General features: G+C 36.7%; 1 protein-coding gene across 15 annotated transcripts in view; it reads right to left on the bottom strand.

Moving 5' to 3' along the window:
• Positions 1–26812, bottom strand: part of BBX (BBX high mobility group box domain containing) — a 298279-nt gene that overhangs the window by 84399 nt on the left and 187068 nt on the right. For all 15 annotated transcript variants that reach the window (XR_010118628.1, XM_063630605.1, XM_063630602.1 and 12 more), the window contains 4 exons: positions 26068–26238; positions 19848–20090; positions 5909–6104; positions 1850–1917 (listed from right to left, as the gene is read on the bottom strand). Coding sequence is in view for 14 of the 15 variants with exons in the window: in XM_055260308.2 (XP_055116283.1) it covers positions 1850–1917; positions 5909–6104; positions 19848–20090; positions 26068–26238 (678 nt within the window). In the remaining variant the exon portion in view is untranslated. Of the gene's footprint in view, positions 1–1849; positions 1918–5908; positions 6105–19847; positions 20091–26067; positions 26239–26812 lie in introns of those variants that run through there.

Raw genomic sequence — 26812 nt, 5'->3', positions numbered from 1 at the left:
CACAGCACTGAGTTGCATGTGTCAAAACTCTGCCTTCTTAAGAAGGAGTAGGAGAACTTCTCATTAAAAAGAGCCCAAAAGGCAAACTTTAAGCAAAAAGGGGAAAAAGAAACCATGCTTTTCTTCGACTAGCATCTATGAGTTCTACAGATGTCGATTTGTTTACATTTGTCCTTGAAGGTTAAAAAGAACACTAAATAGATGTTGGGAATGAAACACTATGATAATTTAAATAGTTAAGAAAGATGATGCTGGCTTTCACAATTCAATGCATTCTTGGAAATCATATTGAGTCAGACGTGTTGAAAGGTCAAGTGCATATTATGACTCCAACATTCACCTTTGGAACATGCTTGGGATACTCTACACCTAAGTGAGAGTTTGATTTGTTAAGAGGTAGCAGCAATGTGTTAGAAAGTGAAATGATGCCTGAAAATGCTATTATGTTAGAAACTACAAACATGATGAATAATGAGTATGCAAAGGCACAAAGTAACATGTATGTTTTTCCAGGTGAAGATTAGCACAAAGTAAATAACTACCAGTGCATTTTTTACAAATTTATACATTTCTTGCTACACTGAAGTGAACAGAATCAAAATAATTCTGTTAAATTGAATATATAGTCAACAATTGTGGATCCCAAATGTAAACTATAAAAAATAAAAACCTCTTATAATGTAAATAGGTTATTATCTAATTATATGTCTACAAAAACCACTATTTCAAAAGCCTTCAAGTATAATATGTATGACATAATCACAACTAAAAAACAAAAAGTAAAAAATATGACCCAAAATAAAATTCAGTCATTGCTATTTGGCCCTAAACAACAATTCTGGTTGGGGATTGAAAAATTTCCATCTCAAAAACCTGAGTGTGGTAAAATAACATGACCTGTAGGTTAATTCAATTGGCCTCTGTTAAATGTTTCTGGGAAATAGGGGAATTCTACAAATGCAGACTGTGCACGGTTAACTGCCACTACCTGCCTGTCAAAATCATACCTAAAAATGTTTAGCCAAAGCAGTCCAATAACTAGATCACGAAACCAAGGTCATGAAAGCATAGGTCCTTTTTCCATTTTAAAGATTCAAACAGGCTGAGCACGGTGGCTCACAGCTGTGATCCCACAACTTTGGGAGGCTAAGACGCTTGAGCCCTGAAGTTCGAGACCAGTCTGAGCAACATGGCAAAACCCTGTCTCTACACAAAATACAAAAATTAGCTGGGTTTGGGGGCACATGCCTGTAATCCAGGCCACCCAGAAGGCTGAGGTGAGAGAATCACCCGAGCCTGGGAGGTCGTGATCATGCCACTGTACTCCAGCCTGGGCAACAGAGTGAGACCCTGTCTCAAGTGGGGTGGGAAAGAAGAATAAAACAATCCTGAAATGCCATGTTTCCTAATTTTCAAAACAGCTGTTTGGAATTATTCAGGTACCAGAGAGACTGACAGTTGCATATTTTTAGCTATCATCTTTCTATTAGCATGTGAACATCACCCAAGCAGAGAATGTTTCGAATAAATGATTTCTAGCACCGAACTGACATAACCATCAGAGTCATGCAAACACCAGTGATCTATATGTTGCATTACTACAACCTTACTTGTAGGTTCAGAAAACCTCAACACCTGACTTGTGTTTATATCCTCATAGCCTTATTTACACCACTTTTTTTTTACACTCAACACACAAGATACACAGAAAGATCTTAAAGAGAAAGATTATAAAGTTTGTTCACGAGCTGTTAACAGTGAAAATGCAGAATGAACAATGTAAACAGACTATAACTGTGTTCCCAACCCGCAACATGAGCAGAGTGGAGACGGAAAAGGACTAGCTTACCTCTGGTGTGCCAAGGGCATGTTCTCCAGCTAACAGCAGCATACTCAGGCCTCCCATTTGAGTAGGATCTAAGTAAGTCAAAAACAAATCATCAACTTATAAGCATAAAGTACATACAACCCACAGAGTCAAAAAGAATACTCATAAAGACTAGCAATTAGAAATACAACAGAACCACATGTAACTTTTTATAAAAACTTTTAAAAACTCTTTACGCAATAATAACCTGGCATATATGTGCTTAGTGCTCATACTTTGTGAGCCTCTTGAATACCACTCTTGTCTCACCATTCCAACAGCACTTTCTTCAATACCATTGCTGTTTGTAACATTAATTTATCTCCTAATGTGATGTTTCTTTCCTTACCTGCTTGGGGAGTTTAGATAAGATTTTTTAAACGAAAGAGTGTTTCTGCTTGTCTTCTAAGAAGTTTTAGATTGTTATTCTCAAATTATTAATTCTGCCATGTGAAATCAGGACTAATTTTAAAATAATAGGCTATCAGAGAACTAGAGAACAGAGAGAAGTTTTCAAATCAGGCCTGTAAAATCTGGTAGGTTTTACTCAAATAATCTCTCTTTAAAGCTTTAAAAATAAATTTATATTAACTGATGTGTTTTTGACATTTTAAATCTTAGGGCATGTGTCAAACACATGCCCAAAATGCCTTCAAGGTAAAAATTAATGCTTTTTATGTTATCAAAGGTCTTTGTTTTCAGTATTTCAATAATCAATATAAACAGAGAAAATAAAAACAGCAAAGTGGTAGATCTATAACCCAGATTGTATCTAAATAAAGCAAGCAGAATTGGGAACAGTGGCTCATGCCTGTAATCCCAGCACTTTGGGAGGCCAAAGCAGGAGGATCTCTTAATGTCAGGAGTTCGAGGCTACAGTGAACTAAGATCGCAACACTGCACTCCAGGCCTGGGTAACAGAGTGGGACCCTGTCTCTAAAAAATTAAATGAACAAATAGAAAATAATTAAAAACAAAGAAGTTATCGAAGAAAAGGCACCTATGTCCTGTAAGTCTATCTTGAATTAAAATTCAGAAGTGTAATGAAAGAACATATGTAAAAATGCCTAACTCAGCGTCTCTCCTAGTGCATATAAAGTTCTCAATGCATATTTAATTTTAGGAATCTACAATTGAAAATGAGGGTCAGTCAAAATGTTGCATAAAGAAATTCAGTTGTTTCTTTTCTTTTTTGGGTTAAAGATATGACCTTAAGTACATCTTTGTATACAACCTGTCTTAGGAACTCATAAAGCAAACTTGACCATATGTTATAAACAGTTTTTTTGAAAAAATTGCAAAAAAAGTTCTGAGGTAGTAAAAAAAAGGGGCAAGGGTTGGGGGAAGAGGTTATTAGAGGAAAAACTATGTTACCAAAAGATCAGGGGGTCAAAAAATAGCTCAACATTGGAAGGCAGCCACATAGGAAGACATACACAGAGAATACACAGACAAACAGTAGCTAATTTGATGAAACAAGGCTCTTTGGTATTGTTTTAAGACTCCAACTTTAACTAAATGCTAAGTTTAAGAACTACTGTGGCTGTTGAAATAGATACTTAAATCTACTTAAAAATCAAGAGGGGGAAATGAATTTAGTAGAAAGTAAAAGTTTAGTTTGGTTCTTTAAAAGAGAAATACTTTTGCAGCTGTCATCCTAGAGATCAGGAGGATTGGATGATAACTTTCTAAAGATAAAAATGTGTTAGTTCAAATTACAAAGTAAAATAGGAACATGATTATGTGATAATTTATATACCAATGTGACTTTGCAAGAAGTTTGCTATACAGATACTAAAACATAGGCCAAGAAATTACCAACATCCTTTATATTAATTCATACTTACATAATGTTATTTAGAACTATCAAAAACATATTGACATACATAGGATGCTTTCTTTAGTGCAATTAAATGAAAGGGCTTGCACTAAATTACAATCTACACAGCTTTCCCTTCTTGGATACCATATATTTGGTAATTTGGGGTTATTCAAAATTGCAAAATGTCATGTGACAAGGACTACTGGGCAAACAAAACAAAAGAGATTCCATATTGAGGTAAACAATCTGGCATTTAGAGGCCCTCTATTATCTCCTAGATTCAGATGTCTAAGCACCAGGATTTAATTAAAGACAAATTAGTTCGCTTTCATCTTGTTGAAAAGGAACATACCTGGAAATATCAGATCAATGTTATCCACTATATGCAAGCCTATCAAGAGTTCTGAACATGGATTTGCAACATATAACCCAAGCCATTACATAATGAGATAAATGCAAGGAAGGTGTTTTCCTTCTTTCCTGTACTTTCTTTTGAGAACACTGATCTTAAATACCGATCTGTAAAGATCTTGTTTGAAGTCTGGGTTTGACTTTCAATTTGCAGGTAAAAGGCAGATTAATAAAGTGTCAGAAATGGTGCTACAAAAAAGATATCTTTCATAGCTGTCTGCAGTTCACCTACAATTGTTATATGGTCTGTGAAGAGCAGATGTATGCAAAAAAAAAAAAAGCCAACAACAACAACAAACTACATACCCTGATCTAGATTGAGAATTGGGAGAAAAAGCAATGGATGTTACATGATGACCAAAGAAAATCAGCTGGAAGCCAGTCATCTATATACTCTTTCTGGGTTCTGATAACAAGATATTTTAGAAAGTACTCCAGCTGACATAACCTGGGAAGTCCAGAAAACTCACAAAGATTATCTAATAACAAGTGATTTGAAGCTAAAATTGTATAAAAGTGACAGCTAAAGCAAGGACAGATAACTATGCCTGATTCTTCTGGGACATGCAGAAGCATCATTTTGGGAGCTTACTTAGAATTACACTACAGACACCCACATAGCAATCACCTGAATCCTTTTTTCCACCCTAGAATGCTGCCATTATGTTAGACTTCATTTTTTAGAGGCAGGGTCTTGCTCTGTCACCCAGGATGGAGTGCAGTCGTGAGGTCACAGCTCACCGCAGCCTAGAACTCCTGGACTCAAGTGATCCTCCCATCTCAGCCTCCCAAGTAGCCAGGACTATAGGCACATGCCACCATATAGGACTGATTAAAATAATATTTTTTGTAGATTATATAGAATACTGCCACATACTTTATATGGTATGAATCACACACTGAACCATAAAGTCCTGTTAAATTTATGGGTTATTCAAAAAAATGTGTTATCACAGTATCACTCAACCTCTTTTCCCAACCTTTCCATATGCAAATAGTTCAATACTCTGATTTGGAAGAAAATTTGCTTCTAATACCAAAATAGGAACCCTGTAGCTCAATTGCAACTTCACTGCCTTTCCCCTGCTCAATCTGCTAATTTCATCTGGCAAACTCCTCTTTTGATTACTGCATTGCAATAGCTAGGGAAGACAGAGCCACTTGTAGGGTGAACATAAGTACTTTATTTCATGGTAATAAATGATTTAGCATACCTTACCACCCAAAGAGTACTAAAGGTCCCATAACAAATGGCACCATCTGGAATTTTAAATTTGTCTGTCCCATACAAGAATGGACATGAGAGGAGATAGACAGGATGGGAATTCTCTCTAAGACACAGCTGTCAGGTCCATCTCAGATTTGTGATGTACTTGTTCATATTCTTGCCCTCAATGTTTCCGACACCCAGATGATCTACATGACTGTGGCTTTTTAAGTAGCATGATAACTAAGGTGCATCCTGGGATGGCTTACTAGTGTGTATGTGTGTGTGTAAGCTATTTTGTGAACATAAAATTTCCTAAGCTTCTGACAATCTCCATGTTGCTTGTCTACTTTTCCATACTGTCAATGTCAGCAATTCACATATATTTATAATGACACTACCACTGAGGCTATATATCCTTTTTTTAATTACCTGTATTCTATATATATCATGATCCAATGCTTGAAAATATGCTATATCTTTGCCACTGCTTAATATTGGTCATAAATTTTGTCCTCCCTGCCCTCTGTATTGTTTAAAATGCTGCCAAAATGTATTGCCCTGTCCTTAAAGAACAGGTGGAAATAGTGTCTCAACTCACCAGCCATTCCAAAGTTAAGCTGAGGCATTTCTTCAGTCTTTGCTTTCTTGGGGCTTGGCAAGTCTCTTGAAGAGTCAGATGGGAAGGCCCAAAGTTTCTTTCGTGGATTGACAGTGGGTGTTGGGGATTTCACAGGCTTGTTTGTGGTAGGACACCATTTGTAGCCAGGATTTGCTTTCATAAATGCATCCTTATACTATAAATAAAACGATAGACAGCAGATTTTAATTAACAAATAGATTGAAAAAGTTCTAAGGGCTGTCACCCCATTCCCCTATTTAGATACCAAGTGAGAAAAACAATTTCAGTGACTTCTGTGGCTCTCCTTGTAGAAGAATGACAATCTCAGCATAGGGTTCTAGAGATAGTACATGGAGTTATCTAGTCCATTTGTGGGATAAGGATTCAGAAGCTGTATACTTTGTGTTATTTAATCCTCAACTTTAAAAAATAGTATCCAAAAAGCTTTCTGACCTTGGTGGGGAGAAGGAGTTGTTTATAATGGAATGAGCCTAGGGCTCTGGAGACAGAAGCAGGTTCAAACCCTCAAACTTCCACTTAGGGCTACAGTAACCAAGAGAAGGTAGCTTCTCTGGGCCTCAATCTTAGATTCCATAAACTGAGAATAATACCACCAGTGCCTAGGGTTATTGGAAGCAGCGGTGCATAGCACATCACTCATTTCTTTAGCTAGCTGTAGACATTAAGCAAGTTGTTAAACCTTTCTCAGCCTCAATTCCTCTACTTATAAAGTGTAACCACACCATGCCAGGGGTCTGTAATGAGCATATCTAACTAAGTAGATAAACAAGCTCTAAGAGCACTGATATGTGATGTTGCAGTAATCCATCACAAATTTTCTCTTACTTGGAGGTTTCAAACTTCACTGACAACATCTTTCTCCTTCATTTTTCTGTGGCTTGGTCCTGTTACCCTTTCTCTCACTTCTGCTACCTCTTATCTCTTGCATGACAATAATGTGAAACAAAATACATTTATTGCTATTCGTTACCTATTTCCAAAAGTTATCTGTTAAGAATGTATTTTCCACATATTCTTCAATTTTTATTAATGCTAGACATTTTATTAAATTAATACAATTCATTCAATACCATAAGGTTGCCTTTTAAAATGGTAACTTAATGTGTGACATGAACTAATTATAACTTCCAAACAGCTTTTAATTTTACCCAATAGTTTGAAAAAGGTCCTTTATCCTTGCTATATACTTTCCTTATACCAAGGATATACTTTTTTTTCTATCATTTCCCTTTAAATCATATAAATGAAAACTGTAATATAGATAATTATGCAATGTTAATTGACAATGGTGTAGAATTATTTCACGTTATCTTAACTCAAAGTTTCTGAAGAATTCATTTTTTTTTTACCTGTAAGATGTATATGCCTATTAATACATGGATACATGTAGAAGGAAGGTAAGCATAAAAAACTGTAGAATACAGTCCCATTTTTCTTACAAAAACAATTAAAATTGGACACAAGGCCAAACTAGAATTTACCATCAAAAAGCAGAACGTGTTAGGAGGTATCAACTGTGATACAAGAGACACACTACCACAGTGCATTCATGTGCATGAGGGATTTACATATTAAGCTGAGGCAGACAAATAGCTTTGCCTGCTGTCTGGAAGTGGAAAGTGACAAATGGTAGGGTGAGGTGAAAATGGAAGTAGCAGACACATGCATCATTATCGTGTCCCAGTAAAAGCACACGGGCCGGGTTTGTCAGATGAACAGTCACTTGAACAAAGGTCACCACTTTATAAAGTGTCAAAAGACTTTCAAACAAATTGATTAACATATTTGTCATGAGAAATAAAATTATCTACTTTTTGGGGGGGGTAGTTTAAAATTTTTAAGAAGGAAGTCATAATTGTGAAAAAATGCTAGACAGGTGTCACCAGAATAATTGCCAGCATCAACTAATTTTAAAGCAACAATCATACCAATAGAGTTCAGCTTAAACTAATTTACAATGGGGAGCTGGTGCTGAAAATCACATACAGCAGTTATAATCACCACATCCTAATTTCTCTTGCATGTATTCCACTCACATATCCACATCTCAAATATTCTGTGAGCACTGACTAGATGACAGAAACTTGCTAGATACTGGGGAGAGAAAAGAGTATGAATTAGATAGAGTCCCTGTCTTCATATTGCTTACAGTCCACAGTTTACTACACAAATATATTATTTCTTTTTACACATCGTCCATAAGGCTGGACCATGGCTTCCCCTGGCTCAGGCATGAAAAATGCTTTCACAATGGATCTGCAAAAGGGCCAACTACCTATATGAGTGGAATAACACAGAGCAAGAGAAAGGCCGGGAATACGTGGGGTTTTATGGAAAACAATAACAGAATTTACTATGAGAGTCAACACTCTGTAACTGTATCACAATATTATTCTTGCAGATTCTTAAACTCAATGCAGATGTTCAAAACCATGTTCATTAGTTCCATCAAGTATAAATTGAGTGCAAGAGTTAAGAATGTGAAAGACAGAGAACAGAATAACACACAGTCTTTGTCCTTAAGAAGTTTAAAGTTTAGATAGAGACGCCATCAATTCATGTAAAAACACAAGTTAACACAAGCAGTATATGAGCATCAAGGGAGGGTGGAGGCAGGAAGAGCCTCAGGGTATGAGGATGTCTATCTGTTCTCGGAACTTGGCACTTCATCAATCGCTCTGATTCAGCTAAAAGACACAATAGTAGAAAGGCTTAATCATTTGTTGTGATGAGATTATCAGGAAAGGAATTACAGAGAAGGCTGGGTAAGGGAGAAATGGGGGAAGACTCTGTATACTCCTCTGAAGTGAATAGCTGAGTGACATTATTAGCATGCAGGTCAATCATGTGGGCAAAATCCCTCATTACAGGACTGAAAAGGCCTAAGAGACAGGCCCCAGATATCCAAGGCCAGACTGTTCATACTGATGGTGGGAGGGGAAGCTCACTTATCCTCCGAAAACATCAGACAAGCTATGGCTTCTAAGATTTCAATGGAAGACTCTCTCAGATAACAAAATTTTAGATAAAAATACTGATTTGCAAAATTCTCCCATTAAATAAAAATTCACCTCATGGCTTCCAATTTCTTTCTGCAAATTTCCAACCAATTAGATAAGCTAAGGGAATCCCACTTTGCAGTAGACACATAGTTCCTGACTTACATGCGGTGCTTGGTAAATGCTGGATCCTTTCTCTCAGGCCCCATCCACTACCACACTTCAGCAGCAAGAATAATAAATTAGAAATCCTGCTACTGATTTTACTATTATTCAGTATTGGCATCAAATACCCTTTGTCACAGTATTTTGTCTACTTAATATTTAACAATGGCATTCTTAGGTGACAAAAGACAATATTCTGTCAATCTTTTAAAAATGGAGTCTCAACATTACTTTTCCAGATCATTTACAAAAAACTGGAAGCATTCCCTTCGAAAACTGGCAAAAGACAGGGATGCCCTCTCTCACCACTCCTATTCAACATAGTGCTGGAAGTTCTGGCCAGGGCAATCAGGCAAGAGAAAGAAACAAAGGTTATTCAATTAGCAAAAGAGGAAGTCAAATTGTCCCTGTTTGCAGAGGACATGATTGTATATCTAGAAAACCCCATCGTCTCAGCCCAAAATCTCCTTAAGCTGATTAGCAACTTCAGCAAGGTCTCAGGATACAAAATCAATGTGCAAAAATCACAAGCATTCTTATACACCAATCACAGACAAACAGAGAGCCAAATCATGAGTGAACTCCCATTCACAATTGCTTCAAAGAAAATAAAATACCTAGGAATGCAACATACAAGGGATGTGAAGGCCCTCTTCAAGGAGAACTACAAACCACTGCTCATAAATAAAAGAGGACACAAACAAATGGAAGAACATTCAATGCTGATGGATAGGAAGAATCAATATGGTGAAAATGGCTATACTGCCAAAGGTAATTTATAGATTCAGTGCCATCCTCATCAAGCTACCAATGACTTTCTTCACAGAATTGGAAAAAACTACTTTAAAGTTCATATGGAACCAAACAAAGAGTCTGCATTGCCAAGTCAATCCTAAGCAAAAAGAACAAAGCTGGAGGCATCACGCTACCTGACTTCAAACTATACTACAAGGCTACAGTAACCAAAACAGCACCATACTGGTACCAAAACAGAGATATAGATCAATGGAACAGAACAGAGCCCTCAGAAATAATACCACACATCTACAACCATCTGATCTTTGACAAACCTGACAAAAACAAGAAATAGGGAAAGGATTCCCTATTTAATAAATGGTGCTGGGAAAACTGGCTAGACATATGTAGAAGGCTGAAACTGGATCCCTTCCTTACACCTTACACAAAAATTAATTCAAGATGGATTAAAGACTTACATGTTAGACCTAAAACCATAAAAACCCTAGAAGAAAGCCTAGGCAATACCATTCAGGACATAGTCATGGGCAAGGACTTCATGTCTAAAACACCAAAAGCAATGGCAACAAAAGCCAAAATTGACAAATGGGATCTAATTAAACTAAACAACTTCTGCACAGCAAAAGAAACTACCATCAGAGTGAACAGGCAACCTAAAGAATGGGAGAAAATTTTTGCAGTCTCCTCATCTGACAAAGGGCTAATATCCAGAATCTACAAAGAACTCAAACAAATTTACAAGAAAAAAACAACCCCATCAAAAAGTGGGCAAAGGATATGAACAGACACTTCTCAAAAGAAGACATTTATGCAGCCAACAGACACATGAAAAAATGCTCATCATCACTGGCCACTTTACACGAATTAATTTCTTTAATCCTTAATACAACTCTAGGCAAAAGATCCTACAATGAATATACCTTAAGTATAAAGCAACTGAGAATGACAAACCTTAAGCAGCATGCCCAAGGCCACTCTGCCAGCACATGATGGCACTAGGAATGAAAACAAGGTCTTCCGTTTCCTAGATCCTGAGCTTTCAATCATGTCCCCATACTGCCCTTCCCCCCACCTGCAATCCTTGTCACTCTAAGAAAACACATGAAAAAATGCTCATCATCACTGGCCATCAGAGAAATGCAAATCAAAACCACAGTGAGATACCATCTCACACCAGTTAGAATGGCGATCATTAAAAAGTCAGGAAACAACAGGTGCTGGAGAGGATGTGGAGAAATAGGAACACTTTTACACTGTTGGTGGGACTGTAAACTAGTACAACCATTGTGGAAGTTGGTGTGGCAATCCTTCAGGGATCTAGAACTAGAAATACCATTTGACCCAGCCATCCCATTACTGGGTATATACCCAAAGGATTACAAATCATGCTGCTATAAAGACACATGCACATGTATGTTTATTGAGGCACTATTCACAATAGCAAAGACTTGGAACCAACCTAAATGTCCAACAATGATAGACTGGATTAAAAAAACGTAGCCGGGCGCGGTGGCTCACGCTTGTAATCCCAGCACTTTGGGAGGCTGAGGCGGGCGGATCATGAGGTCAGGAGATTGAGACCACGGTGAAACCCCGTCTCTACTAAAAACACAAAAAATTAGCCGGGCGTGGTGGCGGGCGCCTGTAGTCCCAGCTACTCGGAGAGGCTGAGGCAGGAGAATGGTGTGAACCCAGGAGGCGGAGCTTGCAGTGAGCCGAGATTGCGCCACTGCACTCCAGCCTGGGCGACAGAGCGAGACTCCGTCTCAAAAAAAAAAAAGAAAAAAAAAAAAAAGAAAATGTGGCACATACACAACATGGAATACTACGCAGCCATAAAAAATGATGAGTTCATGTCCTTTGTAGGGACATGGATGAAGCTGGAAACCATCGTTCTCAGAAAACTATCTATCGCAAGGACAAAAAACCAAACACCACCTGTTCTCACTCATAGGTGGGAATTGAACAATGAGAACACTTGGACACATGAAGGGGAACATCACACACCGGGGCCTGTTGTGGGACGGGGGGAGGGGGGAGGGATAGCATTAGGAGTTATACCTAATGTAAATGATGAGTTAATGGGTGCAGCAAACCAACATGGCACATGTATACGTATGTAACAAACCTGCACGTTGTGCACATGTACCCTAGAACTTAAAGTATAATAAAAAAATTTTAAAAAATCAATAAAAATAAAATAAAAATGGATTCTCAACATTATTTTTCCAGATCATTTATAAAAAATGCAAATTTGATGAACAAAAGCAGTTTAATTTTAATAAAATATAGACTTACCAACTGTTCTCCATTTACCTATTTTTATTTGGGAGGAGGTGCTATCTAAAAGTCCACTAGTATTTCTAGTTATTATTACAGTCTAGATCTTTTCAACAGGGTGAAAGAGAAGTGGCAGCCCTAGTGAGATTCAGTCAGGAGGGACCCCGAGAATGTCTGTATAAATAAAGATAGATGACTCTGGTGCAAATACATGAAGTATCATCTACCAAAATTGTGAAAAAGAGATTAAACTAGAAATTATTGGATTTTTGAGAAAGAGATATAACAAATGTTTTACTGTATCATCATATATGCGATAGAGGGCTAAGTGAATATCTAGCATAATAAATTCTGAGACAGCTGTTTCTCTTCCCATCCACGAGCAGAAATCACATTATACAAGGGTGGAAGAAGAGAAGGAATTATCTGATAAGTGGTACTAATCTGTACTTCCTTAGTTTGAGGACCTTTCCTTCATAAAAATTTAAAAATTATCGTTAGGATAATATAACGCAATGCATTATCTGATCTGAATTATTCTTGCTAGCTGTTTTTAACAGAAAGAAAATTAGTTAGACTATTTCACTGACAGAAAATTGAATTAAATTTATGGTTTGACTGAACAACAATATTTTAAGTTCTACATTAAACCTGCAAAACTTTAATAATAAAGCCACTCCAACAGAAATTATACACTTGAAAAAGTGGTTTGAATATGTGATCAGGAAATTATTTGCTTGTTGTGTTGTGAAAATGTCATAAATGAAAATTTGAAAGCAAGGAACTGGCTACTTCATTTGGCTATAAGGGTGAAAATTATTATGGCAATAGTAGTTTTTTTACAAGTATAATTTTACTCCTTAATTTGAGTAATTATGAGAAGAGTCAGTTTAATCAGTGTGCACTAATTTTAAAAGTTGAAATTTCAGAATTTATTTAAAAATATAATTTTACTACTTTTTAAAAAGTAGACAGTGATCTGTCTACTAAGATCTGTCAATCTGAAAATTAACACCTGAAACCAAACACCAAAACGAGTTTTGAGAGACACAGTTTAAATTCTCAATTTATTATTCACTAGTTATGGAGTTTTTATAGTCTTTATAAATTTATTTGAATATCTAAATACAAGTGTTTACTTAACAATTGGCAAATGGAATAATATTTCAAAATCAAATAGTTCACTTAATTAACATCTATGTTGCTAGAGGCTATTAATAACACTGGACAGTATTGGCCAAACTGGGCAAATGATATTTTTAGTTTTGTTCATTTTTGTGTTTCAAAGACTAATTTTGCATTTTAGTAGCCCTTCAATGTATTAACCGTTCATAATAAAATAATAATCATTTAGATAGAGAAGTATGAAAGAGAAACCAACATAAAGCTGCTTATCAGAAATAACCCTAAAACTAACATTTGTATAGAGCTTTAAACTTTATGTAATGCTTGTACATATATTTCCTTATTTGTATCTTACATCAACTCTGTGAGGGCAGGCATCTTAATTGCCATTTTACAGATGTGGCAATTCAAAACAGTATGAGAAGGGAGGTTAAATGAGTTAGAATTTAATAATTTAACTTAATAAAATGAGTTTATAAACATTCAAATGTTTATAAAAGAACCTGGACATGATACAGCAATATTCACAAAGTTATTATCATTCCAAAAGCAAACATCTGAATATTTCTTTAAACACAGTAAGAAAGTTCTAATATCTGGAACACAGGAATGGAAAAGGTCTCAGAAGCAAGGAATGTTGTGAAACACAAAGCACACATCTTTAGGTTTACTATCTATATCCCACAAATGTGGTGGGGCCCCTAATTAAACCATACTCAAAAAGTGTAAGCCATTTGATTAGAAGTCGCCAAAAGGGGCTGACGGAGGAGAGAAATGGCAAGTGCTAGCTGAGGGTGGAACCCCCAACCCCCTCAAAAAAACAAAACAAAACAAAAAACAAAACAAAACAAAAAACAAAACAACTATGGAAAAGCAGAGAGGAAATTCAAGGAATAAAATAGTTGAGAATTACTATATAGACAAAACATTATTCACAAAAGTCTCACCAAGTCACAGATCATAAGGTAATTCCTGTGGAAATAGTGTGTTAAAGGTTTCAAAAAAAGTCAAAAGATGTTCTGAATACTTTGAGAAAGTATGTAAACAAAATTTTAATGAAATTTCTAGGATAAATACATAAAATAAAAGTTTTTAGAAGAAGAGTAAAGTTTCATCTATGTGGAAATCACTTAGGTATAGCAGCTATTTCTCAGAATGCTGGATAAATGAGGTGCTACTCTAATAGTAGGCAAAGTGCTATAGCATGCTTGCAAGAATACAAATTATACTATTTGTTAAGCATGATGCATAACAGTTAAGAAAAGTTCTCCAGATTATAATAGAAGAGTAAATGAGAGAGTATTTTCTTTGGAAAAGAGTCCATATCTGATGAACCCGAAACAAGGGAATGAATGGTCTTTACAAAAATTATCCCAGCTGAAAATAAATAATCAAAAATAGATTCATTTTGTCTTGAAGAAATATGAAACAACTAATCAATAAAAAACCCATGGAGTTTTGTGGTGGTGAAAACCTTTCCCAGAGTATTGACAAAAATAGATACCAACACTTTCAAAGGGCTAGTATAGTTCACGTTCAAGTTGCATTTTATTACATTTAATTCCATAGCTGTTTTATTGGCACACAGCTGAACCTCCAAACTTTTAAGTCTGGTCTCTCGTGGCTTCTGCCTTATTTACCTTTATATCATCATTTTCTGTTACTCTTCTATCTATAACCTAGGCTCCAGGTGAAACAAACTATCTGGTTCCTGAAATTGATTTCAGTTTCCCACTTCTACTCTTACCCTTTTCCTTCTCTCTGAATCCTTATACAAAAACCCAGGCCAAATTCTGCCTACTTTATAAAGCCTTTCCTGATCCACTTCCACCCACTTCCCTCCCCAGCACAAGCAGATTCTTCCTGTAAGACTCATGACATTTTATTGTTACCATTCTTGCCATAATTACCCAAATCTACTTATCTTTCAGGCATCTAAAGTGGGTAGGGTGATATACGTATTAGAAGAACAAACAGGAGTCAAATGGGAAAGAATATCCCAGCTCCACTGTATACTAAAGTATGGTCTGTCAAGACACTAACTCCTTCAGAGCCTTAGGTTCCTGCTCTGAATAATGGGAATAATCATAACTCACTTTACAGGTTGGTGCTTACTTTATATGCTAAGCACAAAAAGGACCAATCAATCAATAAATGCACACATTCTGCCTCATGCCTCTGATGCTAAAACAATGGGTATGATAAAATCATTCAAATTGTTTAAGCTTTTCAAATCCTCCCCTTCTCTTTGTACTCTGTTCTAGCTGAAGTTCAAGATGTGTGATCCTCTCAATTTATCCTCAATTCATTATGATAATTAGTTTAAATTGCAAATAGAAGGTTCCAGCAGTATTGTAGGCAAAAATGCAGAGATCTGTATTCCTGTAAGAGTACATAATGAAGATGTTAAAAGGAAAGATATAATTGTTTTGTATCTCCTAACAGGCAGTCACACATTCAAAAATTAGAACCTGTGAACATCCACAATATTGCATCATCATGTACATTACTGAATTTAAGAAAGCAACCCAGGTTGTATCCTTAGAATAATCTTTTAAAAATTACTAACGAATTATTGCTTTAATAAGGTTCATCAGAGAACACAAAATGTGCCATCAGCCATTTTTTTCCAGCAATGCAAATTAGTACTGGCAATAATTTAAGAAACTAAAAACAAATCCCAGAACAGGTGCTTTGTCTTACCAGATGCAATAATATAAGATAATCAGGAGCAAGGAAAGAGGTCAGAGGAAATTTTCATGAACAGGTAAACAAATAATCCTTTCAAAGTTGTATTATTATTCACTCTTGACTTTAAAATATACTTCTTTTAAAAATAACAAGAAAAAGGAAACATTTCTCACTCAACTGATAATGGCAGGACAGATACTGGCAAATACCACCTAAGCATTCACATCCACATCCACACACTATGCTGAAAGAATCTGTCTTGCACCCTAATGGACATCTAAAATTTGAGGTTTAAAATTTAAAGGTTACACATGTAAAAAGAGTTTTAAAAATGATTGTGTGTTGGGGAAGCCTTGAAAAACAGACCATATTTATCAACGGCCTTGTATCACTAGCAACTATCACAAAACCTGGTTAAATTGAAGGCACTTATTATTTGCTCACTGAACTGACATTCCAATTAAGGCTGCAATATTAACACAAAAAGCACCAGCACAATTACATGCCCTTTAACGTAACTGCAAAACCATTTAGAAAGTAAGTTGAAACAAGTAGGAATCACCTACGACTAGAGACCAATTGTGCAATAATTTTGAAAGTAGCTGAATCTTCTACACTTTGCAGTAGAGATGAGGCAACATTTCATAACAGCAACTACAAACTAGGCAAATTATAACGTGGAACATCCAGTTATAGTCTCCACACTTAGATTGCACTGGGCCACCTTAACAGATTTCATTTTAGTGCCACAATGGCAAATATTGTGAACCTAATTAATTAGTAAGGGATTTCCTGTATGAAAATAATACTTCCTCTTCTTAAAAGTGGCCACCTATTGGGTTTGTAAATTAGGAGTTTTTAAGAAACAACAAACAATATACTGGAGACAGGCTGCATGTTATCCAAAAACAGCAATCTAAAACAAACTCAAGTATTTAATTATAGGAAGCTTATGCCATTTCCCTATGAGGTTGCAGATAATTATTTATTTTACTATATAAGCATGACTATGAAAAATGTAAGGCTATTTAGTGGGAAAGTTTTACTGTTAATTACTGTTATACTATGGAAATCTAATGAAATATTTAAAACATGTAGGTTACTGTAATTGATTTCAAATTTTCTACAGGCCCTATATAGTTAAAATCCTGTCTTTAACAGTCAATTCTTGAAGTCTTGTATGATTAATTATATAATAATTATTATATTTATAATTATTAATACTATTATAATTAACAATCATATTATAATCATTAATACTATTATAATAGTTATATTAATACTAATAAAATTAATAATTATACTAATATAATTATAAATACTAATATAATAATTATGCTAATATAATTACTAACAATTCCAATTCATAGTAGCAACTATGCTAATAATTTAGATTCAAATTTCCATAAACACTTCTTAAGAAATTTTTATGTTGTATTTTTTTAAATTTTTATGTTTATGTTTTTAGCTAATTAACTCAATAAAGGCATAGCACCTGGAAGAATTATTTTTTCACATACTGAGATGTCTAATAAAATGCCTTGAGTCTAAAACACCAAAAGCAATGGCAACAAAAGCCAAAATTGACAAATGGGATCTCATTAAACTAAAGAGCTTCTGCACAGCAAAAGAAACTACCATCAGAGTGAACAGGCAACCTACAGAATGGGAGAAAATTTTTGCAACCTACTCATCTGACAAAGGGCTAATATCCAGAATCTATAATGAACTCAAATTTACAAGAAAAAAAACAAACAACCCCATCAGAAAGTGGGCGAAGGACATGAACAGACACTTCTCAAAAGGATGCAGCCAAAAAATACATGAAAAAATGCTCATCATCACTGGCCATCAGAGAAATGCAAATCAAAACCACAATGAGATACCATCTCACACCAGTTAGAATGGCCATCATTAAAAAGTCAGGAAACAACAGGTGCTGGAGAGGATGTGGAGAAACAGGAACACTTTTACACTGTTGGTGGGACTGTAAACTAGTTCAACCATTGTGGAAGTCAGTGTGGTGATTCCTCAGGGATCTAGAACTAGAAATACCATTTGACCCAGCCATCCCATTACTGGGTATATACCCAAAGGACTATAAATCATGCTGCTATAAAGACACATGCACACGTATGTTTGTTGCAGCACTATTCACAATAGCAAAGACTTGGAACCAACATGTCTATCAATGTCCAACAATGATAGACTGGATTAAGAAAATGTGGCACATATACACCATGGAATACTATGCAGCCATAAAAAATGATGAGTTCATGTCCTTTGTAGGGACATGGATGAAGCTGGAAACCATCATTCTCAGTAAACTATCGCAAGGACAAAAAAACCAAACACCGCATGTTCTCACTCATAGGTGGGAATTGAACAATGAGAACTCATGGACACAGGAAGGGGAACATCACACTCCGGGGACTATTGTGGGGTGGGGGGAGGGGGGAGGGACAGCATTAGGAGATATACCTAATGCTAAATGACGAGTTAATGGGTGCAGCAAACCAACACGGCACATGGATACATATGTAACAAACCTGCACATTGTGCACATGTACCCTAAAACCTAAAGTATAATAATAATAAAAAAGAAAAAAAAAGAAAAAGAAAAATAAAAGCTGATGATGGAGGGAAAGCTTACTTAAAACTTTAATTATGTTAAAGAAGAGATTAACGACTTTCCTAGTCTGTTTTATTTTGCTTATAATAAAATACCTGAAACTGGGTTAAAAAAAAAATGCCTTGAAACTCTGTATTTTGTCCCCTGCTGGTTCATTTTTTGATAAAACTTAACCAAGTGTTTGGGTGACAGGGGTTTTCATGAATCAAGATCTTTCTGCAAGTTGCAACACTGAGGAAATACTGTTAGAATTATTCCTTTCAAGTTTAGCCATAGTAATATTGCTTTGCTTATCCCTTACTTGGAGCTAAATCCATCACAATACATTTAAGTGTATAATGGTCTCACATTAATTCCAAATATAGTAAAAGAACCATGATACAATTTTTGCAGAAATTTATTAACTGCTATCATTCTGGAAGTGATTAATGTCCCACCTTTCTGAATAGCCTTCCTGCATGGAAATACTACCCACTAACTACCGCCTACACAGTATTTACAGGCATGCACACCTTGCAGTACATCCTTTTCCACTGGTATTCAATCATTTATTGGTTTTAAATATTCATGCAGCACTACCTACAGAACAGAAACAAGTCAAAGCATATTTCTTGATAATTTCGTTTGTTACAAAATCAAAAAATGTTAGCACTAGAAAGGATACAAATCTTTGTCTAACTTTCTCATTCCAATAACATTAGGAAAGAAAAAAAAAGAAGCTGAGATGCAGAGGTTGACTTATGGATATGGCCACAAAGCTATTTAGCATCAGAACTAGATCAAGACTCTTTCCCATGATATAACTAGAGTAACCTAAGATTGTCAACTTTACCACAGGCATTCTCTGACAATAAAAGTAGAGTTTCTAGAAAAACTTAAAAAAGAAAAAAAATCACCATTCATAGTAAATTACCATAATAAATACACAAATCACCATTCACTGTAAACCATTCATAATAAACCTTCACAATAAATCAATCCCTTATATCAATCAGTGGGGTATAGACAATGAGAAAAAACTTCTTGTTAATATATTGTTCTTGGCACCTCCACCAGCATTTCCACATGGACTTGGAACACAGGAACAGGAACAAGTCATACAAAGAAAGTGCTTATGTTTTTACTTAACATCTGATTCACGATTCACCTTCTCATTGCTAGACCTTCAACAGGTGCTTCGTATTTGTTGACTGGGAGTTTCAGGACTGGTTGCTCTTAGCTATCAGAATACCTTGTCATTGTAACCTACCTCCTTGGCCATGTCTGTGTATTTCTGCTTTTCCTTTGGATCAAGAACAGCCCACCAATCAGCTAGTATCTTGGTAGCACCTCGGTTATCAAGCCTGGGGTGTTCCTGACGTACAAGAGAGCGATGGCGTTTGCAAAATAAAAGAAATGCATTCATTGGTCTCCGGGCTCGCTGCTCTGGTGATTCATCATCTTCAGTTTCACCAACATCTTGCTCTAGGCCATCGGCCCCAAGAAGTTGAACCTATTACCAACAAAAACAAAGCCAGATCTTTAACATATTTTGGATAATTTTGATTTAACAGTTAGTCTTGGTTTGCAAATTGTATTTTTTCTTAGCTCCATTTAAACAACTTACACATTGAAAAAAATATAAATTTAAAAAATTAACAACCACTGTTCATGGTTGGTAACTAACTTATGATGTATCCTTCTGCTTAGTTTCTATAGCAACCTGTGCATGTCTCTATTACAGCATATATTACATTGTGTTATAATTGCTTACATTTTTTTCTCTCTCACTAAACAGTGAGCTCTTTGAGGACAAAAGCTCTTATTCACCTTTACAACCATAGTGCCTAGCTCAATGTCTGATATAATACTAGTACGTAACTAATTGTTGAATGAATGAGTAAACCCATTCTGTGGTTAATGGGCATCAAGATTAACAATATCCACATAAAATATATGATGTTTTTCTCTGCTTTGAAAAGTGTCTTTCTCCGCTTTGAAAAGTGCCTTTTTCTACAGCTAATAATATGAGAATATTCAACATGAAAGTAAGACATAAAAAGGCAGTATAGACTACTCAATGTTTCTGCAAGCATCACGAGTCTTGTAGTGTAAAAAACCAAAATCGATATTTAACATGATTATTTGAAAGAAGAACTACACAATAAATCTTCAAACTTATAAATGTCAAGCTTTCTGGTTTAGTGAAATGCTCTGGTGATAGGAATAAACTCCTCTAGGCTTAAACCTTCAAAATCAATTTTGAATCCTCTTTTTTCCTACACTTCATTACATCATTGTTCAAGGTCTTCAAGGACTTCTATAAAGCTCCGAATCTGTCCATTCCATCTGGGTGATTCTCATTCCCACTGCCCTAGTACCACTTTGGCCTATGCCTAGTTTTCCCGTTTTTCATCCTCGTTACAATACTTCTTGCACAAGACTGCCAGGTTAACTTTCTTAAAGCACATCTCTGATTACAGAATCTCAGAACATATAATGATTGTAAAATATTTTCTAAGGCAAAAATGATTCTATAATGTTTCTTAGAAACAATGTAACTATAAACAGAAGTCCACAATGTTTACTAAGCCCATTTCCTTAATTTCTGTTTTCAAAATTAAAATCAAGAAGGACAAGTTGCAGGTTAAGTATCCCTTATCTAAAATGCCTGGGACCAGAAGTGTTTCGAATTTTCGGATTAGGGATACTCAACTTATAACCATTAGTCTGCATTATGCAGCAGAGTGGTTAATTCTTAAACTTGAGTATGCATTGGAATCCCTGGAGGTTCTGTTAAAACACAGGTTCTAAGTCCCATTCCCAGAGTTTCCAATTCCGAGGTATGGAGTGGGTCCTGAGAATTTGTATCTCTAAAAGTTCCCAGGTGATGCTGGTATTACTGGTTTGAGGATCACTCTTTGAGAACCACAACTGTAAGGCAACCGTGTTCTTCTATTACAACGTTTATCGGGCAATTATTACAAGCAGACACTTTAGGACTAATCACCTGCTTAATCCAACTGGTATTTTAAAAAAGTCTTGGCCAGGCGGGTGGCTCACGCCTGTAATCCCAGCACTTTGGGAGCCCAAGGCGGGAGGATCATGAGGTCAAGAAATGGAGACGATCCTGGCCAACATGGTGAAGCCCTGTCTCTACTAAAAATACAAAAATTAGCTGGGCATGGTGGCACATGCCTGTAGTCCCAGCTACTTGGGAGGCTGAGGCAGGAGAATTGCTTGAATCCAGGAGGCGGAGGTTGCAGTAAGCCAAGATCGCGCCACTACATTCCAGCCTGGTGACAGAGTGAGACTCCGTCTCAAAAAAAAAAAAAGTCTTTTGCCGTTGAGTATTGCAAATGCAATCAATTAACCATTAATTATCTTCAAACACAAAGAGTACAGAAAAAATCTTGAGGTCATAGCCATCTAATTTGGAAATATGTTAGGAATTATTATTGGGGGTGAAGGCTACATATTTATCTTCCTCATTATGTATATAATGGTAACAATAATTTGTATTTTTCAAGGGAGTTTGATTTAGCATTCTGAAACTAGGAAGCTAAAAAAAACTAAAACGTGTACTATTAATATATAAGATGAAGAAGCAATTATATTTCCCCTTCAGAAAAGAGTAACTTTTCATTCAGTTACTAAATTATAAAATTCAACGTGTAACAGATGGACAAAGGACCTCATGTTTTGGGAGGGGGAAAAACCATACAGACATAAATTTAAAAGCAGTGTGCTGACTGCAACAAGAAACCAGCAAGGTAACAAAGCACTAGTGGATGGGAAGAAGTGCAAGAAGGCCTCCCTGGAAAAGGTTGCCTGAGCTAAATTTTGAGAAACAAATCAGGCTGGGTGTAGTGGCTCTAATTTCACCCCTTTGGGAGGCCAAGGTAGGGTGCAGATCACCTAAGGTCAGGAGTTCAAGACCAGTTTGACCGACATGGTGAAACCCAGTCTCTACTACAAATACAAAAGTTAGCAGGGCGTGGTGGCAGACACCTGTAATCCCAGCTCCTCTGGAGGCTGAGGCAGGAGAATCACCTGAACCTGGGAGGAGGAGGCTGCAGTGCAGTGAGCCAAGATCGCACTACTGCACTCCAGCCTAGGCGACAGAGCAAGGCTCTGTCTCAAAAAAAAAAAAAGAAAGAAAGAAAGAAAGAAAAAAATTATTTATAAAAATTAAGGAGAAACAAATCAGAATGTGTCAGGTCGTCAATGGAGAGACATGGGGAACTAACAGGGATTAAGTCTTGCTGGTATATCTGAACATCAACTTGCAGTTCGACAGCACTGGTATGTAAAAGAGAACAGGGCTTTGGGAGACAAGGATGAAGATGATCTGTGCCACTTCATGAAGTATGTGCTCTGCCATATTTAAACGCATGCATTTGATCCTGTAAACCAGTAGTTTGGAACTGTATGGACCAATAAAAATATTTGACTTGACACAGTTTGTCAACTTTTCATTCTGCCAATTATGAACATCGAAAAATGTTTTGCTATTTAATGTAACTATTTTATTAATCAAAAAGTAAATACATAAATACATGAATAACAAAACAGAAATAAAAACTCTCTTAGAGTTTAGAACTTATTTTTCTTTCCCCAGGACCTCATTAATATTTTCTAAGAAAAATCAACACTAGTTCCCACAGCTGCATTGATGTAATTGAGAGCCATGAGTGATTTTAAGCAGTGGAGGGACATCATTAGATTGTATTTTAAGGAGATAACTTCTAACAACAGCATGAATTTTAAGAGTAAAACTAGAAGCAACCCAAACTAGATAACCCAGTTAAAAATTTATTCCAGCTGTCCAGGCAAAAAAGGCATAGGGCTGAAATCTAGGCAGCAGTAATGGGAACAGAGAGTGAGAACAGGGACAATATTTATGAGGCAGAACCAAGAGTGGCTGGTAACTAATTGGATCTGAAGGCAGAAAAAGGAAGAGTGATTCTGGCTTGGGTGGCAAAGTTTCTTCATATACAACAAAAAATAATTGTTCTCAAATGAGAGAAATCAGGCCTGGTGGAGAGTAGAAAGATCAGTGCTGGGCAGGCTGAATTTGAAGTGGCTATGGGGAATGCTGTGTGGATACCTATGTCTGCAGGGTAACAATATGAGATACCAATATACGGAAGGTGCTAAGACTAAAAGTATGGACTATGTCACTGAGTGTGAGTGAAAAGAGAAGACGACTCAATGACTTTAATTCCTCCTCCAATAAATATTTACTGGGTTCCTGCTATGAGCCAGCCACTCTTCTACGTGCTGTGAGCACACAGTGAGCACAGAGAGCAGTGAGCACAGAGTCCCTGCCCTCACAGAAACAGGAGCAGCACAACTGGCCTTACATTTTGAAGGGATTCCTCTGGCTGCTTTGTTGATAATGGACCGCGGAAGGCAAGAGCAGACACCAGGAGAGAAGGAGGTAGATACAATAATCTCTGCTAGAAATGGTGGTGGCTTGGATCAAGGTGGTACAGGAAGGAACTGTTAAAAGGGCAACAAAACTGTGAACATATCTTGAAGGTAGAGTTTGAGAGGATTTGCTAATGGATGGCTGTGAAGTTTGAGCAAAATAAAGCAGCAAAGTATGAACTACAAGGTCTCAGGTCTGACAAATGGGAATGTTGCAGTTGCCCTTTACTGAGAAAGGGAAGATGCAGGAGAAGGTTGGGAGAAGAAAAGCAAAAGCTTAGTTTTGAATTCATTCAAACTGAGATTTCTAGTTGATAACTAATGGATATGCCAAGTAAATAGAAATATGAGTCCAGAGTTCAGAAGAAAAGTCCAGGATGGAGGTAGAAATTAAGATTGGAGGCCTAGAGAACATAATCATTTGAGGGGTAAATAATGCAGGGACATTAACTGAAAGAAACTAGGAAGGAACCGTGGGGAAGGGAGAAATAGAAAGAAAGAGGGGCCAGACATGGTGGCTTGTGCCTATAATCCCAGCACTTTGAAAAGTTGAGAAGGGAGGATTGCGTGAAGCCATGAGTTCCAGACCAGCCTGGGCAACATAGTGAGACCCTGTCTTTATAACATATACACAAAATTAGCTGGGCTTAGTGGTGTGTGCCTGTGGTCCCAACTATGCAGGGAGCTGAAGTGGGAAGACTGCTTGAGCCCGGGAGGTGGATGGAAGATGCAGTGAGCTGAAATGGTGCCACTGTACTCTAGCTTGGGCAATAGAGTGAGATCCTTTCTCAAAAAAGAAAAAGAAAGGATAAATAGAAATAGGTGTGGGTGGCCAAAGGAAAGAAGAAAGAGAAACAGGAGTGGGTGCCCTCATGGAAACAGGAGACTGCTTCAATGACCAAGTGATCAACCCATGCAAATGTGTTTAAAAAATGAAATTATGTATAAGCTTGATAATACCCTCAAGTAAGAAGAATAAAACCTGTTTCTCTGAAACAGGAAAAGTGGAAGGAAAGATTAGGAAGGACTGAGACAATTATATAGGTGTGTACAGGAAGCTAAAAGAGTAACTTCTGGTGGCCTCTATTTTCTCTGTGAAAAAGGAGGAAAGGTCACTAGTAAGAGAGACCTTAGAGGGTATCCAGATGATGTCTGAAAAGAGGAAAAATGTTTTTAATTCCTGCTGAAAGCCAAGAGAGACTGAATGGATGTCGAAGGCCTGAAAAATATTAAAAACATGTTTATAAAATTCATAGTGACACAAAATATGTACTCATTCTTTCATTCAGCATACATCTATATTTAATACCTACTATGTGCCAGGCACCATTCTCATTTCTGAGGCAAGAGGAAAGGACGAGACAGGCAAGGCCCCTGTTCTTATACTGAGCTTCTATTCTAGTCTGAGAGAAGACAGACATAAATAAGTATACAGCTAAATACATGGCAAATAGCAATAAGTGCCATGAAGAAAATCCTTTGACTTTGAATGAGTTGGGTGGGACGAACACTTGAGACGATTTCTTAAGTCACCTGCATGGTTATGTGACTGAAGAGCCAGCTGCTGATGCCTGATGCCAGAGAAGGGACTAGGAGGAATGAGTCATCACAAAGACTGGGGGCTAGTGCAGCCAGAAGCTGTGAAGCCCACGGATAGAGACAAAGAGAGCACTTCTAAGACTGCCAATGGTAGCAGGGCGAGGCCAGAAGCCAAGACAGAGAGGCCAGAAGATCCACAGGGTAGAATGTCAGATGAGCACATCAAGTTTTAGGAACATCCCTATCTCAGTGTATTTGAATATTACCCACAAATCATTAGGTGACAAAAATCGTATTTAAAAGGATGTGTCTCAGTCTACCCTATTAGGAAGTACAAACACTTTAAGAGCAATCAAGAATTGGAATAAAAACGTAAACTAAGTAATTGAATAGGATTCAAGCTATACAGGCTTTTGGAAACACTTCTTTTGTAATATCATTCATGTTCACTATTGTTTCTAGAATATTATCATTTGCTCTAATAAACTTGAAACTTCTATAGTAAATACGGGACTTACCTTATCAATATCCTCCTCTTCGTCTTCCTCTTCTTCCTCTTCTGAAAAATCAAGAAGTTTCTTTGCTAGCAATGGATGCCACTGAAGACACTTTCGTTTTGGTCGTTTTCCAACCCCTTCTCCTTCTGCTGAATGATCCTTATTTCTATTACTGCCTTTCATTACTGTGAACTGTAATAGGAAGAGAGAGAGAGAAACAGGGAAACAGGGAGAGAAAGAGAGACACCGAGATAAATAAAAGTAAATTTGATTAAAATTAGTTTATTTAGCTCCCTTTAGCATTAATTAGATTATAATTTTAATGACTAAACTATGTACTAGCTCATTTACTGGATTCAGCGAGAATCCAAAATACATAATGAAACATTCATTTTAGTGGGCTAAATGGAGCTAATAAAATTTGCCTTTTGTGAAATCTACTTCCCTCCTCTCCATAGCTTCTGAACCTAAAACCCCAGTAAGCTTAAGGATGTTCTCAGTTGTCTTCACCTGTGTGTATTTACTCAGGGAAGCGTTTCTCAATTTCCCATCAGAAGAACATTAAGGATGCCTCCCAAGAGAGTTGAAGAGCTCACAGGGGCTTGCCCCCCAGGCATTCTCTGACAGCTATTTTACTATAATGATTTACACAAATTTTGCATTCTTTTTTTTTTTTCCCGAGACGAGACGGAGTCTCACTCTGTCGCCCAGGCTGGAGTGCAGTGGCACAATCTCGGCTCACTGCAAGCTCCGCCTCCCGGGTTCA

Source organism: Symphalangus syndactylus, chromosome 21 (genome assembly GCF_028878055.3).
Source record: "Symphalangus syndactylus isolate Jambi chromosome 21, NHGRI_mSymSyn1-v2.1_pri, whole genome shotgun sequence".
Taxonomy (NCBI): Eukaryota; Metazoa; Chordata; class Mammalia; order Primates; family Hylobatidae; genus Symphalangus; species Symphalangus syndactylus.
This window is presented reverse-complemented; position numbering and strand designations above follow the sequence as displayed.